This window comes from Macaca fascicularis, chromosome 4 (genome assembly GCF_037993035.2).
Source record: "Macaca fascicularis isolate 582-1 chromosome 4, T2T-MFA8v1.1".
NCBI classification, from domain to species: Eukaryota; Metazoa; Chordata; class Mammalia; order Primates; family Cercopithecidae; genus Macaca; species Macaca fascicularis.
Window position 1 is genome coordinate 132,847,938 of NC_088378.1, and position 20,044 is coordinate 132,867,981.

At 39.4% G+C, this 20,044-nt stretch overlaps 1 protein-coding gene across 1 annotated transcript in view; it reads right to left on the reverse strand.

The window, feature by feature from the left end:
- The window catches only part of DNAH8 (dynein axonemal heavy chain 8), a 314,891-nt gene that overhangs the window by 262,199 nt on the left and 32,648 nt on the right, over nucleotides 1–20,044 (reverse strand). The window contains exons 9-12 of the mRNA XM_065544087.2: nucleotides 19,025–19,132; nucleotides 15,821–15,922; nucleotides 6,467–6,613; nucleotides 1,317–1,514 (exon numbers count right to left, since the gene is read on the reverse strand). Coding sequence (XP_065400159.1) covers nucleotides 1,317–1,514; nucleotides 6,467–6,613; nucleotides 15,821–15,922; nucleotides 19,025–19,132 — 555 coding nt within the window. The remainder of the gene's footprint in view (nucleotides 1–1,316; nucleotides 1,515–6,466; nucleotides 6,614–15,820; nucleotides 15,923–19,024; nucleotides 19,133–20,044) is intronic.

Sequence of the window (20,044 nt, forward strand, 5' to 3'; positions counted from 1 at the left end):
AACTTCCCATTGCCATAAAGATTTAACTTTCGAAGCATTTTGGAAGCAAACTCCACCCTACCTAACCAGCCAAACACTAAAAGTAATAATTAAAATATAATATATCTTAGCATCAAAGAGTCTAACTTACAAAAACTGAAAGGAAATCTATGCCAAAAACAAAACGTGTTATCGTTAGAGTGGTAGAATTTTAGGATCTTTCTTACGTATTTATATTGCCCAGGTTACATGTAATGTAGTTTTTAAAGAATTTTTTAAATACATGAGGAAAACATCTGATTTTTCTCACTTTCATGGCAAGGATGTCAGACTCAAAAAGTGTACAAAGTGTATTCTTATCCCTGCTTGTGTCTCCAGGAAATTCTGCAGCAAGAGGAGACATTCCTTTGGGCTGAGGTTAACAGTAGTTTCAGTTAACAGGAGAGAGTAACTGAGGTCATATAGCCCAAAAGGTGAGAGAAAAACATCTTACAGTCTCATCTGACATACTTTCTGACTACCTGTCATCCATCTGGTGTCCCTTAATCTATGACACACAGGATATGAACGCCTCTTCAGAGCTGCCCTCTATAGCAGCAGAGAGAACGGAGGCATAAAGCATAAGGCCACAGGAAGAGTGATCCATCTTCCTAATCTGTTCTCAAATCTGATCACACTTGATAAAGAATAACGTTTACAAATTCTCTCTTGAGCTGGAAAAATAATATTGGCTCCTTAGCACAAGAATCAAATACAAATTTTAATGTAAATTAAAAATGAGACCAGGTGCAGTGGCTCATACCTGTAATCCCAGCACTTTGGGAGGCTGAGGTGGGTGAATCACCTGAGGTCAGGAGTTCAAGACCTGCCTGGCCAATATGGCGAATCCTGTCTCTACTAAAAATACAAAAATTAACTGGGTGTGGTGGCACGTGCCTGTAATCTCAGCTACTCAGGAGGCTGAGGCAGGAGAATCACTTGAACTTAGGAGGTGGAGGTTGCAGTGAGCCGAGATCACTCCACTATACTCCAGCTTGGGTGACAGAGTAAGACTCCATCTCAAAAAAAAAAAGAATCCTAGCTATAAAAGCCCTTTGGGCTTCTAGTTATTCTCTGATGTCTTTTATTGAATATGCTCATTATTCATTAAAAAAACAAAACCTTTAATGGAGTAGTTTAAAAGTTACACTGCAAATATGTTTGATCAATATGAAAGAGGAACTTAAAATAAATCATAAATATAGAAACACCATATGTGAATATTTACAAAAAGTACTGGATAGTACTATCGACTACTTTTCAGCTTTACTAAGTAAAAATAAGGTATAATTACTTACCTCTAAACTATTGATTTTTGTCATGAATTCTAAGAAATCTGTGTCAAACTCTGTCCTTCTTGGATCCAGAATGTCATATTGCTTTTTCTTAACCCCTTGGTAAATATTTCTGAATTTTATTGCCATAATATCTATTCCTTCTATGGTAGAATTACTCAAGGTTGAATATGTTTGCACAACAGTTATCATTTCTGTAATCTTAAAAAGAGAAATGTTATTTTGCTTTTTTAAATGAGATAGTAGGCAACTTCCCTAAAATAAGCTCTTAATGATGAATCATTGATATAAAACACAAACCATTAAACAGAACCTGGAATAATTTAGCTAAAACCAACCAGAGGAGATAAAACAGAAGACAAATCTCTGTCATCCGTCATTCTTTCTTCTTAGACTAAGACAGAAGATGTTATATCATATCCAGAGAGAGTTCACAATCTTTTTCAGAGTTTAATCAATCACCTTTTCTTTCAAGGTTGGTGGGGAACTTGACTAAATAGCTTCATCCTGCGGTCTCTTGAGGATTTTCTGAAAATCATTTCACTGGATTACTGGACTCAGAAGCTCTACCCTGCTTTTTGGCCCTAACTGTAGTTCTGACAACTAACACTGGCACATATCCACCTGTGTTCCCTCTTTGACACCTGCGTTCAGGTAAAAGACTGGCCCAAGAAGCTTGAATAATAGCAGCAATCATTCCTGACCCATGATGAGACCTGGGAAACCCTCACAATGGACTTTATTTCAGAAATGGCTGCCTTTGTCCCAACCTAACACCACCTACTTCACCAAAACAAACAAACAAAAAACTCACGTCCACAGGCTACTCCTTACTCTTCCCCATTTTGACTTCTGCTTTAGAGAACAATGCTGAATGCTCTCCAGGGCTGGCCCCTTTGTCCAATGGCCAGAAAGGAAATAAACCTGTTTTCAGAGAATCTTCCAAATACCACACATACCATAATGACACCACCACTGATCCTCCTACACAGCCAGCAGAATTCACATGAATCCCCATGTATGGTCACCCAGAAGGACTATTTTCAAAGCAACTGTTGCTCTTACTCCACTATTTTCATACACTTCCAAAAACTATTATCATCCTAGAAGCCACTGCAAATGTGGAGGAAATACAGGCCACTAGGATTTACAGCATGTTGCGCATGCTCTATATAAACACAGGAACTATCTGAGTCTCCTCCTAACACATGTGCTCCACTCAACTACTTTAAAGAGCAAAAAGCAAACTACTACTGGCTTGCTCTGTTATTCTAACCTGCTAAGACTGTTTCCTGTACCCTTACCTCATTACTCTACCACCTGGCTCCAACAGCCAGAGACCGGGACAAAATTCCTGTCACTAACATGTCCTCTATTTTGTTGATTGGTTGGATGAGGGGTCATCTGAGGCAGACATGGTGGTCAGTCCCATGCTTGCCCTTCAAACTTAGCCAGTGGACCCTCTGTCCCCATACCACACAGAGCAACGTAAAGCCAGCTGTGGGAATCAACAAAGACCATGCTCCTGGCTAGTTTGTCCTGGCCCTGGCTTTTTCAACATCTCTCTATCAATGTTCAATCACTCAGTACTCACCACCAATATATAGTCTTTCCTCCGGCTCACCAACCTTGCACCCTTTCCAGTTCTCAACTTGCTATGATTCCCTCATGTCAGCGTCACCATGAGTGGAGACCCTACCTCACGTACTAGCTCCAGATCCTCAAATCTCCCCCAGCAATACCAGCTCTCCACCTTTTCTCTTCTCTCCCACAAATGTTCAGGGTGAGAAGAAAACAAAACTGAAGATAGAGCTCTGGGAAACACCAATATTCACCAACATTTACATGGCAGGAAAAGGAAGAAGCAAAGACTATTGCACACATTTCATTCTGGCTATTTAGGACTCAATGCACCATCAAGTCTATACCTGTCATAAAAATGTGTGTTTCAGACATCCTAACACTGACATACTAGAGCCTTCTTCACTTACTCCTCGAAGGGCCCCAACATATCTGTCTAACTCTGAAATCTCAGCTCTCCAACCCCAACCTCAGTCTTGTCTGCCCTTTGACTTTGTCACTTGGTCATTCCGACTTCAAAGCTCAGCTTTCCCTAATAGGCTCTTAGTGCACCCTTCTGGCTCTCCTCTTCATCTATGTAAGAGTTCACAAGGGTAGTCAAACAGTGGCCCCTTCCATACCCCATTCATCAGAGGAAGCCCACCTAGGCAGCTCGGTAACCATCTCTTGTGGATTATGTAAATCCTGGACACACTTCAGGGTTAAGTTTGACAGCCCCACCTTTGAGAGTGGACACTGATATCCACTAATTATCCAATGAGAAAGATGCCAGTCTGTCAAGGGGTTCTTAGTACAAGGGAGTTGGGACAACCTAGCAATCAGGATGCATTTCAGGTAAAGCCTCTAGGGGGTGCTACCTCAGCTCTGGTTGCTGAGCACTTGTGGCTTGAAGTTGTATTCTTCAAACCAGAGGCATGGCTTCTCCAGAGACCAGAGTGGGTGCAGCTGATGCAGCTGGTCATTACAGACCACTTCCTCTAGCGTCAGAGGAATTCCTGGGCTGCTATTTCACAGATGGATGACCATTCTATCAGCATTAGACCCACCCCCAAACACTAATAAGCTTGAGTCCTGAAACTACCAATTTTAAAACGGCACCCAGGTTGGCAAGGGTTCTGGCTCCTGGAAAATAAGGGTAACCGAGACCCACCTCCAGGTTTATGCTCTAGTGGAGTCAGAACATTAAGCATCTTTGTCCTAATCATGCCTATAATTCCGCACTTTGGAAGGCTGAGGAAGGAGGACTGCTTGAGGCCAGGAGTTCAAAACCAGCTCATCAACATAGCAAGACCCCATCTCCACAAACACACACACACACACAAAATTAATTAGCTAGGCATGATTGTACATGCCTGTAGTCCCAGCTACTCAGGAGGCTGAGGAGTTCAAAGCCAAGTGAGCTATGATCACGCCACTGCACTCCAGCCTGAGTAAAACAACAGGACCCCATCTCAACTTTTTTAATTTAATAAATAAAAATAAAATGTTTTTTAAAATCTATTATGCATAAAACAGCCCCATACAACAGTTCCTTAGATATGACATCAAAAACACAAGGAAAACAAAAGAAAAATGTGATACATTGAACTTCATTAAAATTAAAAACTATCGTACTTCAAAGGACACCATCAAGAAAGTGAAAACATAACCCAAAAATAAGAGAAAATACTTGTAAATCATATATCCGATAAGGAAGTTATACCCAGCATATATAAAGAACTCTTACAACTCAACAAAAAAAGACAAATAACTCAGTTAAATATATGCAAAGAATTTGAATAGATGTTTTTTCAAAGAAGATATACAAATGGACAAAAGCACATGAAAAGATGCTCCACATCATTAGCGATCAGGGAAGTGCAAATCAAAACCTCAAGGAGATACCACTTCATACCCAGTAGAATGGCTAAATTCAAAAGGACAGGTAATAACAAGTGTTGGCAAGGATGTGAAGAAATCATAAACCTCATACTTTGCTGGTTAGTTGGGATTATCAACAAAAAGTTAAACATGGATTGCCATATGACCTAGCAATTCTGCTTCTACACATATACCCAAGAAAAATGACAACACATGACTATACAAACTCTTGTACACAAATGTTCATAGCAATATTATTCATAATAGCCAAAAAGAGGAAATAATCGTAATGTCCATAAACTGATGAGTAGAAAAATAAACTGTGATATTATCCGTACAATGGAATATTCTTCAATGATGAATGGAATGAGGTTCTGAAAAATGGTATAATACAAAAAATTAGCCAGGCGCAGTGGCAAGCGCCTGTAGTCCCAGCTACTCGGGAGGCTGAGGCAGAAGAATGGCGTGAACCCAGGAGGCAGAGCTTGCAGTGAGCAGAGATCGCGCCACTGCACACTCCAGCCTGGGCGACACAGCGAGACTCTGTCCAAAAAAAAAAAAAAGTATAATATAGATGAGCTTTGAAAACATTATGCTAGTGAAAGTAGCCACAAAAGACCACATATTGTATGATTCCACTTATACAAAATGTCCAGAATAGGTACATCTATAGAGACAGTAGATCAGTGGTTGCTTAAAACTGGGGAGAGGGGAGAATGGGGTATGACTGACAATGGACACAAGGTTTCTTTTAGTGGGAGTAAAAATGTTCTAAAATTAGATTGTGGTAATGACTGCACAGCCCTGTGAATATCCTAGAAAACACTGACTTGTACAGTTTAAGTGGGTAAATAGTATAGTATATTCATCATGTCTCAATAAAGCTGTTAAAGAAACAAATTTAAAAACACAGCATCAAAGAAGTATGTATGAAGGATCCCACTCAGCAACTTGGTTCTGTTCATTACTCATACTTTCCTGTCCTGGCTTGATCAGGAAGTTACTAATAAAAATAGGCTTCCAAACATGTCTAGGTCTTCAACCTACATAATGTCCCTCATTACTTTCCAACAAATGATGAACAAGATTCTAAATACTAGCAGGATCCAGGGAACTAGTGAAGTTGGGGGAAGAATACCTAAATGAGATCTTTACATACTTTTCAAAGGATGACTCCAAGAAGTCGCTGATATGGGCTGGCCTATATCCCCCGAAATAATGTCACTCCTTCCCAACCAGTCCTAATAAATGAATCAAACCTATGTCTGTCCAGCAAAGATATCACCCACACAATGTTTATGTATACACCATATACACTGGCTCAGAAAGACGACATGCTTACACATCCAGAGATTCCACAACTACTGACTACTACCAGGCTTTGCAGGTATTTCACCTCACACTTTTTTTCAGCCTAATATAATTGTTAAGAGCAGAGCCTTTTAAGTTGAAGTTCCACAGGCAGAGGTAAATTGAGGTCTTGAGAGATGTGGAAGTTGACCATAGCGCTTGTGTTACTGGCAGAAGGCAGTAACCAGGAATGAAAAAATAAGTTATAATAAAATGCAGTGACCTGTGAGTAACATTAGATGAGTCATAACAATAGTGAGACAAGAGATCAGGAACAATAATTCTCAATGGCACTACATAAAGTACAAAATCACCAAAAAGGTGTGGTGTGGAGTGGGGTATGACGACTGCATAATGCTTACCTTCTCCAGTCTTTTGCAAAAAGCTTCAAATTTTCCAAATATATACATTTCTGAAACCTCAAAAGATTTTTCCCCTGAGGATTCTAAAATCTGCTTCCTTGTTTTATGAAAAGATGTCTGATATTCCTTGAAGAGAAAAATGCAGTCCTACGAGAAAAGTAAAAGAAACGCGGAAAAGAAAGCGAGATATTTGTTCAGGAATCGAAAATTCAAAAACTCTACCCTCACACAGAACTGATCAAACTGTGAAAATCTGTATAGTTTTTTTTATTTATACCATATTTTCATCCTCATTTCAACCTCACTTTTCTTCATCCTCACTGTTTTCCTTTAACTCTTATCCTACATCAAAGCACACCATCTACTATTTGTTTTTACATTTTCATGACTAATTAGAACTCCCAAGAGGTCCAGAAATTATCTATCAAGATATCTCTATTCAGTTCGCACCCACCTTAGAATAAGCATTCTTTACGCACAGGTATATAAAATATGAAGTTTCTGTCATACAAAGCTATCATCTGACAATCATTTTTCCAAAAGAAGGTCATAAAGTCTTTCATGAGTACATTGCTGAAATCCTAATTATTTGCCTACAGATATACTGGTCTAGTTTGTGAATGTAATAGAAATAAAAAAGAGAATATGGTTGCTGGGTACAGTAGGAATTAACTATCATGTCAAGCTAACATTTCCTAAACACCAAATCTTTTTTTTAATGTTAAACTTTTTTGAAACCATCAATAGCCAGCCAAATCTTTACCATAACGCCATTTCTCAGATTCTGACTCTTCTGCCTCCTCTCAGCCATATAAGAACCCTTAAACATTGGGCCCACTTCAGTAATCCCCATATCAGCTGATCGGCACTTTAATTCCATCTGCAACCTTAATTACCCCTTGCCATATGTAACATAACCTATGGATATGTTCTGAGGATAAGCACACAGACATCTTTGGGGACTGTTATTCTGCCCACTGAAGCCACTAAATCAGAATTTCTGCAAGTGAGACTCAGAAATCTACATTTTTAACTAGTTCTCCTATAGTGATTCCTATAAATATTCAGATTTGAGAATAATTGGTCTCATTCTTTCCTCTATCGCAATCTCCAAAACAATTCTTATTGCTCTCGTTGAGGTATCTGATTATTTTTCACTCATTCAACAAAAACGAGTCGGCTTTAGGGGGCTAAGGGAGGGATAGCATTAGGAAAAATAGCCAATGTAGATGACAGGTTGGCGGGTGCAGCAAACCACCAGGGCATGTGAATACGTATGTAACAAACCTGCACGTTCTGCACATGTATCCCAGAACTTAAAAGTATAATAAAAAAAATTTTTTTTTTTTTTTTTTTTTTTTTGAGACGGAGTCTCGCTCTGTCACCCAGGCTGGAGTGCAGTGGCCAGATCTCAGCTCACTGCAAGCTCCCCCTCCCGGGTTTACGCCATTCTCCTGCCTCAGTCTCCTGAGTAGCTAGGCCTACAGGCGCCCGCCACCTCGCCCAGCTAGTTTTTTGTATTTTTTAGTAGAGACGGGGTTTCACCGGGTTAGCCAGGATGGTCTCGACCTCCTGACCTCGTGATCTGCCCATCTCGGCCTCCCAAAGTGCTGGGATTACAGGCTTGAGCCACCGCACCCGGCCTAAAAAATTTTTTTTAATGAGTTGGCTCTGAATAACAGTTCTCAGATAAGATTCTGAGCAACAATTCTCATTGTTTCCTCCAACTCATATAAAAACTATTCCTAAAAAGTATACACTGAAAGTTTTCTAAAAACATTTCAGATGTGATGGAAACATTGAACTAGAATTAAGAAAACCAAGTTCCCATTTCTAATTCAGTCAGTAAATGGCTAGTAATCTTAAGGATCTTAAAAGAATAATGAGACTACATTGCTAAATTCTATGTAAAGAGTTATGGTTCCTGCCAATTGGCAAACTTGGGGGGAGTAATTTCTGACTCCTATTCCCAAAAATAACGTCAGAGAAACTCTAGATGAAAACATGGAATCCTGCAAGTAATAATAAAAACAACAGAAATGAGGAACTCCTAGGAAGATGATAAGTTGTTTTGAATCTGGGAATGAGGGGAGCAAGAATGATTAGGAAAACAGAAAGAAGATAAAGAATATTAGCAAATAAGGGGACATCTTATATAGTAAGACAAAGAATAGTAAGAGAATATTATCAACATTAAGTCAATAAATTACAAATTTTAGACAATTTGGGGAAATTCCCCAAGAATATCAACTTACTAAAACTGACTCGAAAAGAAATAGAAAGTATAGTCAAATAGTTTTTTTAATAAACAGGCCAGGTGTGGTGGCTCATGCCTGTAATCCCACCACTTTGGGAGGCAAAGGCAGGATGATTGCTTAAGCTCAGGAGTTTGGGACCACCCGAGAAATACAGCAAAACCTTGTCTCTACAATAATAAAAACATTACCCGGGTGTGATGGCATGCACCCGTGGTCCCAGCTACTTAGGAGGCAAAGGTTGGAGGATCCCTTGAGCCCAGGAGGTCAAGGATGCAGTGAGCTTGATCATGCTACTGCGCTCCAGCCTGGGTGACAGAGTGAGGTTTTGTCTCAAAATGAACAAGTAAAATAAATAAATAAGCAATAGTATATTTGCAAAGCATATATATGATAAGGAATTAATATCCAGAATATATAAAGAAATCCTACAACTCAACAACCACCACCAAAAAAAACCAAACAACCCAATTCAAAAATGGATAAAGGGCCTGAGTAAATATTTCTGCAAAGATGTACGAAGGGCCACTAAGCATATGAAAAGATGCTCAGCCATCACTAGCCACTAGGGAAAACAAATCAAAACCACAATGAGATGTCACTTCACTCCATACACATTAGAATGGCTCTTATCAAAATAATAGAAAATAAAAAGTGTTGGCAAGGAAATGAAGAAATTGGAACCCTCCTGCATTGCGGGTGGAAATGTAAAATGGTGTAGCCACTGTGGAAAACTGTTTGGCAGGAACTCTAAAAGTTACACATAGAATTACTATATGACCCAACAATTTCCCTTCTAGGAATACACCCAGCAGAACTCATAGCAGGGGCTCAAACAGATACACACCAATGTTCATAGCCACATAATTCACAATAGCCAAAAGGTAGTAACAAATCAAATGTGCATCAGCAGAGGAATGGATAAAAATATATGGGCTATACATACAATGGAATATATTACTCAGCCATGAAAGGGAATGAAATTCTGATACATACTAGAACATAGATGAACATATTACACTAAGTGAAATAAACCAGACACAAAAAAACAAATATTGTTTAAATCCACTTATTTGAGGTACCTAGAATAGGAAAATTCATAAAGACAGACAGTCAAAACAAGTTACTAGGGGCCAGGGCAGAGAGTTTGGGGAATTTATTTATTTATTTTATTTTTTTCTGAGAGGGAGGTTTGCTCTTGTTGCCCAGGCCGGAGTGCAATGGTACCATCTCGGCTCACTGCAACCTCCAACTCCAGGGTTCAAGTGATTCTCCTGCCTCAGCCTCCTGAGTAGCTGGGACTACAGGAGCCTGCCACCATGCCTGGCTAATTTTTGTATTTTTAGTAGAGACGGGGTTTTACCATGTTGGCCAGGCTGGTCTCGAACTCCTAACCTCAGGTGATCCGCCTGCCTCAGCCTCCCAAAGTGCTGGGATTACAGGCGTGAGCCACGGTGCCCAGCCTGAGTTTGGGGAATTATTTAATGACTACAGAGTTTCAGTTTAGAATGATGAAAAAGTTCTGAAATGGACAGCAGTGATGGTTGCAAAACACTGTGAATGTAGTTAATGCCACTCAATTGTATGGTTAAAATAGTAAATTTTATGTTATTTTTATCATAATTAAAAATTTTTAATTATACGAGAAGCAGGAAATTAAAAATCTTTTCACAAAGAAAATGCTTAACAGATGAGTTCTATCAGACTTGCTTTTTGTTCAGTATTTCCAGTTTTATTTTTTTTCCAGTTTTATTGAGGAATAATTGACAAACAAAAATTGTATATATTTAAGGTACACAACATGATGGGGTTTTTTTGTGTTTTTTTTGTTTTTTTTGTTTTTTGAGACGGAGTCTCGCTCTGTAGCCCAGGCTGGAGTGCAGTGGCCGGATCTCAGCTCACTGCAAGCTCCGCCTCCCGGGTTCACGCCATTCTCCGGCCTCAGCCTCCCGAGTAGCTGGGACTACAGGCGCCCGCCACCTCGCCCGGCTAGTTTTTTGTATTTCTTAGTAGAGATGAGGTTTCACCGTGTTATCCAGGATGGTCTCGATCTCCTGACCTCGTGATCCACCCGTCTCGGCCTCCCAAAGTGCTGGGATTACAGGCTTGAGCCACCGCTCCTGGCCCCATGATGTTTTAAAAGATGTATACATTGTGAAATGTTTACCAAAATCAAGCTAATTAGCATATCCTCACCTCACATAGTTACTTTTTGGGGTAGGGGGTGTGAGTTACTTTTTGGGGTGGGGGGTATGACCTCCTTTCTTAGCAAATGTCAAGTATGCAATACATGGTGCATGCCTGTAGTCCCAGCTACTAGGGAGGCTGAGATGGGAGGATAGCTTGAGCCCAGGAGGCGGAGGTTGCATTGAGCTGAGATGGCACCAGTGCGCTCCAGCCTGAGCAATAGAGCTAGACCTTGTCTCAAAAACCAAAAACAAAATGGTATTGTGAACTATAGTCATCATACAGTACATTAGATCTCCAGAATTTATTCATCCTGCAAAACTGAAAATTTGTACTCTTTCACCAATATCTCGTCATTGTGCCATCCCTCTCCAGCCCCTGGTAACCACCATTCTACTCTCCGCTTCTAAGAGCTTGACTTTTTTAGATTCCACATATAGATGAAAAAAGGCAGTATTTGTCTTTCTGTGTCTGGCTTATTTCACTTAGCATAATGAAATAAAGTTCAGCCGTGTTGTCAAAAATGACAATATTTCCTTCTTTGTAAAGACTGAATAATATTCCATTATATATATGTATCCATACACACACACATACAAACGCATACATGTATACATACATACCCTATATACCACATTTTCTTTACCCATTCATCTGTCAACAGGCACTTAGGTTGTTTCCGTATCTTGGCTATTGTGAATAATGTTGCAATGAATATAAGAATGCAGATATCTCTTTGAGACAGTTATATCATTTCCTTTAAATATTTACCCAGAAATGAGATTGCTGGATCATATGGTAGTTCTATTTTTAATATTGGGGGGAACCTCTATACTATGTATCATAATGACTACACTAATTTACATTCCTACCAACACTCATTACCATTTGTCTTTTTCTGTAGTAGGCATTCTAACAGGCGTGAGATGATACTTCATTGTGGTTTTTAATTGGCAAAGCTGGAGGCATCACACTGCCTGATTTTATACCGTAGTATATTTGTATGTACTACCAAGCTATAGTAATCAAAACAGCATGGTACTGACATAAAAACAGATACATAGACCAATGAAACAGAATAGAGAACCCAGAAATAAATCCATGCATTATGGTCAACTGATCTTTGACAAAGGTTCCAAGAACGCACAGTGAGGAAAGGGCAGTCTCTTCAATAAATGGTCTTGGGAAAACTGGATATCCACAAGCAAAATAATAAAATTGAACCATTGTTTCACATGACATACAAAAGTCAACCTAAAGTTGACTAAAAATGTAAAGATAAGACCTGAAACTCTAAAATTACTAGAGGAAAATGTCGGGAAAAGCTACTTGGCATTGATTTTTTGGATGTGACCCCAAACATACAGGAAACAAAGGCAAAAATAACAAATGAGATTGTATCAAACTATAAAGCTTTTGCACAGAAAAGAAAACAGAGTGAAGACACAACCTACGGATTGGAAGACAGTATTTGCAAACCATATATCTAATAAGAGGTTTATTCCCAAAATATATAAGGAACTCAAATAACTCAATAGGAAGAAAATAAATAATCTGATTTTAAAATGAACAAATGAGGCCAGGCATGGTGTCTCACACCTGTGATCCCAACACTTTGGGAGACTGAGGCAGGAGGATCACTTGAGGTCAGGAGTTCAAGACCAGCCTGGCCAACATGGTGAAACCCTGTCTCTACTAAAAATACAAAACTTAACTGGGCGTGGTGTCAGGCATCTGTAATCCCATCTACTCAGGAGGCTGAGACAGGAGAATCGCTTGAACCTGGGAGGTGGAGGTTGCAGTGAGCCGAGATCGTGCCACTGCACTCCAGCCTGGGTGACAGAGTGAGACTCCATCTCAAAAAAAAATATTTAAAAAATGGGCAGAGGACCTGAAAAGACATTTCTCAAAAGGAAACATACAAATAGCCAGCAGGCATTTGAAAAGGTGCTCAGCATCTCCAATTATCAGTTTTATTTTTTAAATGCATACACAACAAAGACTGTCCATAAGTCATTTCTCGGCTCCATTTGCATTCAGCAGTTGTTCCTGGGCATTTCATCGCCTTTACCACCTCAACAACTTCTTTATATCATTTCTTGAGGTCCTCTTTTGTCTTGCCAGGCACTGCTCCCTCTATTTTTCCTCATCTTTCAGGTGCATCTGAAGGAGGCCTACTTCATGTACTTGAGAGACTACTCCATGTTCTTTTAAAAATTATCCAAAGCCTTTTTTGTCGTCTTTTTTTTATGAGGGTCAATTTTTCAGAGGCTCAATTTTCTTTGCCAATAAGTTCTCTTGACTCCAAAAAAACAATGTGCGTTCATATAATTGGTAATAACTTCCCATATTGAATTAGTTCATGCAGAAAAGGGGCCTGTGGCTTTAATTAGTAACTGCAGACCAATGCTCCTCTTACCAATTTCTACTGCCATTTCCACCTTTGACAGGTGATTTCTCTGCATTCTTTGATGCTTGTCACACACACAAGCCTCCCCTTCCTCTTTCTCCATTCTAATTGGCTCATTTATTTCTTCCGTTTTTATCAGAGCAGCAATTCCTAGATTTTTGTAGATGAGGTATTTCACTGAAATGCTATAAACTTGCTAGTTGAAGCCTATCAAAGTTTTTCCACTTCTTCCACCTTTTCCACTTATTGTCAGAAAAAGTGATTTCCGGTCTTCCTTGAATTTTGAAGGTTTGTCTTTTCCTTTTAACAACTCTTTTCTGGATATCTTTTCCCTTCTTTGCCAACAATACTTGTTGTTTAACTTCCTCTTCTTCCTCCTTAGCTATTCAAGCAGCTTTTAATTCAGCTTGTCTTTGCTTTTCTGTAGCCTCTTGCTTCTTCAATCTTGCTTCTTTCTTGGCTTTCTCTCTCTCTCTTTTTTTTTTTATGTTGAGACAGAGTCTTGCTCTGTCACCCAAGCTGGAGTGCAGTGGCGCGATCATGGCTCACCTCACTGCGGCCTCAGCCTCTCAGGCTCAAACAATTCTCCCACCTCAGCCTCCCAAGTTGCTGGGATTACAGGTGTGCACCAATACCCCTGGCTAATTTTTTGTAGAGACAGGGTTTCATCATGTTGCCCACGCTGGTCTCGAGCTCCTGGGCTCAAGCGATCTACCCTCCTCGGCCTCCCAAAGTGCTGGAGTCACAGGCATGAGCCACTGCGCCTGACCTTGGCTTTCTCTTCCTTGAATTTTTTTATCCTTGTATCACAGCTATGTGTATTATCAACTAATGTTTTCAATTCATTTCTTCTTTCTTTCTTTGTGCTCTTGTTGCTCTGTTCTTCTTTTCAATCCCTCTCTTGTCACAATATTCTGCTTTCTTCCTTCTGTATTTAAATAAGAAAATTCTGTCCAAGCATAAAAACTACACCAGAAGGAATAAAATGATGGATTCATAACACCAGGTTTAGAAACTTTTTTTTGACCATCTGGAATTATTTTTGAATAGTGGGAAAAACACTTCAAAGAAACTGTCCCTTGCTTCACTTTTAGAAGGAACTGAGTTTCCAAATGTATGATCTACACTGTTAAATGCTCCTCTTTTCACTGGGTCATACATTTTATAATTTTAGTGATGCAAGTGAAGTAGTCATTATCTCTTTCCTTTATTGGTACCGGCTGCTTTCCATGATGTTTTAAAACCACTGCCTTATGAGCTGCTTTGATGTGTCTCTGTGTAGCTTTGTATCTTACATGGCTAAGTCCAAGACCTGCATAATGATCCTGATTCTTCCAGTCCTTAGAATCCACTGTTTTCAGCATGAGAAACACGAAATGCAATTCTTCCTCTTCTTATCCTCCAGTTCAGAGGTCAGAGCAAGGGTGATAGCAGTGCCCTGGCCAGGATGGCAGTCAGCACCAGGCCTGCAGGAATAATGGTTCCCATCCTGGGTGGAGGGCACTGCGATACTTTTCAAACTTGACCTCCCTGTTCAAGCCACACACTTTGGCACTACGAAGACCAGGGAACCTGCACACAGAGATGACCAATAACCACTTCCAGAAGGAGGCTTCTTGCTGTGGCCATTTCTTTCCAACTTTCAATAAGCAGGTCACTTTAATTCTATACAAACTTTTTCAGAAAATGGAAAAAGGAGGAATACTTCCCCCCACCCTCCATTCATTCTGAGACATTAATGCCAAAAACACAGACAAGGTCAGTATGAGAAAGGAAAATTATAGGCTCTCTCCCTCACCAATACAGTTCCCGAAAATCCTAAACAAAACTGTAGCAAACTGAACTTGAGTGGCTTTTAAAAAGATAATTACACCATGACCAAGTTGAGTTTATCCCAGAAACGTTACGACAGTTTTAGAAAGTCTAAAAATGTCATCTATCACATTAACAGACTGAGGAGCAAAATTCTATAAGCATCTCAATCAATATGTGCAGAAGACAATTTTTCAAAACCCATTCATAACTTTAAAAAATATATCTTGGTACTAAACTAATCTGATCGAAGATATATTTAAAACTTACAAAAGCATCCAACTAAATCGGGGAAATGTTAGAAACATTGTCTTCTAAACCAGGATCAAAATTAGGATGCCAACTACTACCGTGTTTATTTAAGGATACATGGTAATCCTAACCAGTGCAAAAAAAAGGCAAAAAGTTTAATTACAACAGGGGCTGGAATGAGATGTAGTGGCCAGAGCATATGAAATGGCACACAGGAGTCTAACACAGGCAGCCATGGAGAAGATGAAAATTAAATTATACCCTAAGAGAAGCACTAAATATAAAGGGAAATAGATAATGAGAATTGTATTCTTTTTATATTCTCAACACTACTCTGCAGGAAGTTTTTTCAGTTAACATATTTTGTGAATAAACAAAGTAAAATTGGGCAGGATGGGAAAAGATTTAATTTATGAAAATAAAAGTACTTCTACAAACCTGAATTTTCTTTAGTACCACTGGCGTTTCCTGATCCCATACATGGTTTAATCCTCCATCAGTAATATATGCTTTACATGCTGTTACCATTTGATTTGTTACCTAAAATAAATACAGGTACAAAATAATTATATGTAAAAAGAGAAAAAATATTTATATATAAATTTCAAACCACAAGCATAAAAATATGATAAAGAGTAAACCTATGGGCCAAGTGCAGTGGCTCATGCCTGTAATCCCAGCACTTTGGGAGGCCAAGGTGGGTGGATCACTTGAGCCCAGGAGTTCAAGGCCAGCCTGGAAACAGAATGAGACTCTGTCTCTAAAAATAAAAAATAATAATAATAACATTAAAAAAAACTAGAGAACTTGAAATTGGAATTTTCATTCTCAGAATTTTAAAAGAAATTCTATTGATGAACTGAACATCAATTGGCACAAAAATGAGCAAATGAGTGAGCCAGAAAAGGGCAAAGATGGAAGAAAAAAAATTAAGAGAAATGGAAGTTAGATGCAAGGGGAGAGAATAAATTGAATGGGTAGGTGTGTTAGTCCATTTACACTGCTATCAAGGAACACCTGAGAACGGGTAATTTATAGAGAAAAGAGGTTTATTTGGCCCACAGCTCTGTAGGCTGTACACGAAGCATAGCACCGGCATCTGCTTCCGATGACAGCCCCAGGAAGCTTACAGTCATGGTCGAAAGCAAAGTGGGAACTGGCCTCGTATGACAGCAAGCGAGAGAGATGCCAGGATCTTTTAAACAATCAGCTGTTGCACGAACTCATTACCACAAGGAGGGCACCAAACCATTCATGAGGGATCTACTCCCATGACCCAGACACTTCCTGCCAGGCCCCATCTCCAACACTGAGGATCACATTTCAACATGAGATTTGGAGGGGACAAACATCCAAACCATATCAGTGAACTAGGAATAATCCAAGGCAAAAGAGGATTGTTTCCCAGGAATAAAGAGAAAGGAGGTCAGGTGCAGTGGCTCACGCCTGTAATCCCAGCACTTTGGGAGGCCGAGGCGGGCGGATCATGAGGTCAGGAGATCGAGACCATCCTGGCTAACACAGTGAAATCCTGTCTCTACTAAAAATACAAAAACTTAGCCGGGCACGGTGGCAAGCACCTGTAGTCCCAGCTACTTGGGAGGCTGAGGCAGGAGAATGGCATGAACCCGGGAGGCAGAGCTTGCAGTGAGCCAAGATCGCGCCACTGCACTCCAGCCTGTGTGACACAGCGAGACTCCGTCTCAAAATAAAAAAAAAAAAAGAGAAACGAAAGTCTTTGGATTGAGACAACTCAGCAAGTGTAGAATGAGATAAATGTAAAAGAAAAAGTTTGAGATTTTAGAAATTCAAAGGTAAAGAAAAAATCCTAAAAGATTCCTGGGAGAATAAAACCAGTTACCTACAAAGGAAACAAGAATCAGATTAGCACCAAGCTTCTCATCAACAATATTGAATACTAGACAATGATCGAGCAATATCTTCAACTTCCCAGGAGACAATGATGTCGAATTTAAAATCCAAGTCACACCAGCATCTGAGTGATCACACAAAATGAAAGTGATTTTCAGACATGTAGAAATCCAGGAAGTTCACCACCCTGAAACCCTCTCTGAAAGAACTTTTTTCAGCAAAAGAAATAATGAATCCAAGAAGGAAAAAGATGTGGGAATCACAAAACAGTGGTGATCAATAAATTAGCAATACTTGGATTTTAGTCTGAATACTTGTTGATTCACAATGTTGAAAAAAATGTTAAGAATAATATGGAACTGTTAAAAAAAAGTATTCGTGATACTTGCATAGCAAGAGACTTTATTCAGGACCCTTGTGATAGGTATAGGGACCACTGAAATGGGATCTTGCAGCGGGAAAGAGAGATTGCGCTCAACTCTGAACACAGCGTGGGCAAGCAGGAATGTACAGCCAAGGGGCAGGATGGGGGTCAGTGGGTGGAAAATTATTAAGAGGAAACATCAGAGGTAAAGGGGATTTTGGCTAAACTGACCTAACAGGATTCTTGCTCAAGACAGGCCAAAGTGATCGGACAACACCTGGGGGGTCGGGGAGAATGAAAACCTGATCAGATATCTAGAGTCATCAGATATCGAGAATGGGCGGTTCTTGCTAAACTGACTTAGCAGGGTTCTCTGCTCAAACTAGATTTTACTAGAAAGTGCACAGATGGGCCTACCAGAAGATTCAGAAGCCAAGCAAAGAATCTTTCTCAGAACTAAAAATGATCTCAATGTGGGACATATATGGCAAGAATGAGAGAGACTGGTAAAGAGGAAGGATTCTGAGAGTCTTGTCGTATTTAGGACATAGTGATTAAACCTATACTTTGCTTTTTAAAAAAAACTTAAAATGTGACTGTGACTTTATATATTTAGTTGTGCTTGAATAATTTAGAAATAAATTCTATTCATGTGGGGTTTTTTTCCTGTTGTTGGGTCTTTTGTTTGTTTGTTTGTTTTTTGAGACAGGGTCTTACTCTCTTGCCCAGGCTGGAGTGCCATGGTGTGATCACAGCTTACCACATTCTTGAACTCCCAGGCTCAAGGGATCCTCCTGCGTCAGCCTCTGGAATAGCCAGGACTACAGGCACACACCACCATGCCCAGCTAACTTTAAAACATTTTTTTTGTAGAGCCAGGGTCCCCCTATGTTGCCCAGGTTGGTCTCAAACTCATGAGCTCCAGCGATCCTCCCACCTTGGCTTCCCAAAGCGCTGGGATTACAGCCTGAGCCACCACGCCTGGTCTCATGTGTTGCTTGAGTAATTTTTCAAATTATTTAAAATAATTAACCATGTGGTGCTACACAGGAAGATTTTACACAAAATATAGTGCTGATGGGAGTAGCTAAAGAAGCACTGTTAATAGTAAACACACTCCTATCTCTTGGGTAGAATCAAAACTATTTGAAATGAATAAATTAAAAAGCCACCAGGCACATTTTCTTTAAGTATTGGGGCTTACACCTGATAAACAGAAAAGTACCAATTACTCCCTTCAATTAAGTACAACCGAGTCCAGTCAGCACCTTTCTCTTCTTGCCCACTGGAAGTACTAAAACTCTGAGAGGCGCTCAGGCTTCCCAGTTCCCTTCCTAGGGCTCAGAAGGAAAGATTTGCTAACTTTTTCACAGGATGACATGTAATTTCCTCCCATAGAAACTTACCTTGATAAACAATGAGGTCATTCTCTCTGAGGTATTATAATACCTTGACACGCCGTGAATCATTCTGATGGCATTAATCAAATTTTGTATTCCATGTGCCATGGAAACCTAACATTGAAACAAATTAAGTGAATTCCATCATATGCATATAGTTTTAATAACCAATATTCTATAATACTCAAAACTCTAAACATGCACAAAATAGTACAGCATTTTTATCTTAAAATCAAATTTTACTAAATGCAATGCAGTATTCTAGACTAGACCCTGGAACAGATAATAGGACATTAGTTTTGACAAACAAAGGTAATACAAGATGTTAACAGGAGAAACTGGGTAAAGAGAATTCTGTGCTATCATTGCAACTTTTCTGTAAATCTGCACTTAAAAGTTTATCTAAAATTAAATTTTAGAGGTGAGAGCAATTTTAAGGTTAATAGTTCATTCTGCTCTTTTTAAAGGTGAAGAAACTGATACCTTGAGGGGTAAAGTGACTTTCTTATGGTCAGAAACATAGCTAAAATAGAAATCAGACTAGCATTCACTTTCTTTTATGCAACTCAGTTCACCTTTTAGCAATCCTACCAAGTGCCATTAGGCTCTGAAGATACTGGAAGAAATCCAAACCTATTCGTGAGTAGCTCACAGCAGAGTGGAAGAGATAAACACAAACAAGTAAAACAAGTAGAACAAGATAGAGCAAAGCAGAACAGGAACAACAAGGATATAAAACAATCGCAAACATAAACTGAATGCTTACTATATTCCAGGCTAAGAGCATTAGCATGTTATCCTAAAATATGCTGACAACAACCATGAAAGGTAGGTTTGATTACATCAGATATAAAACATCACTGATTGTAAGACTGCACCATTATTTTCTGTGCTATTGAGAAAGAAAAAAGACACCCAAGATGAGGAATCTAACTCCTACACAATACTAGGCCACCAGTGGGCCCTCCCTGTTAAGGTAAGCATGAAATAAACCAACCATGGAGAAAAAGAGAGAAACAAAATGTA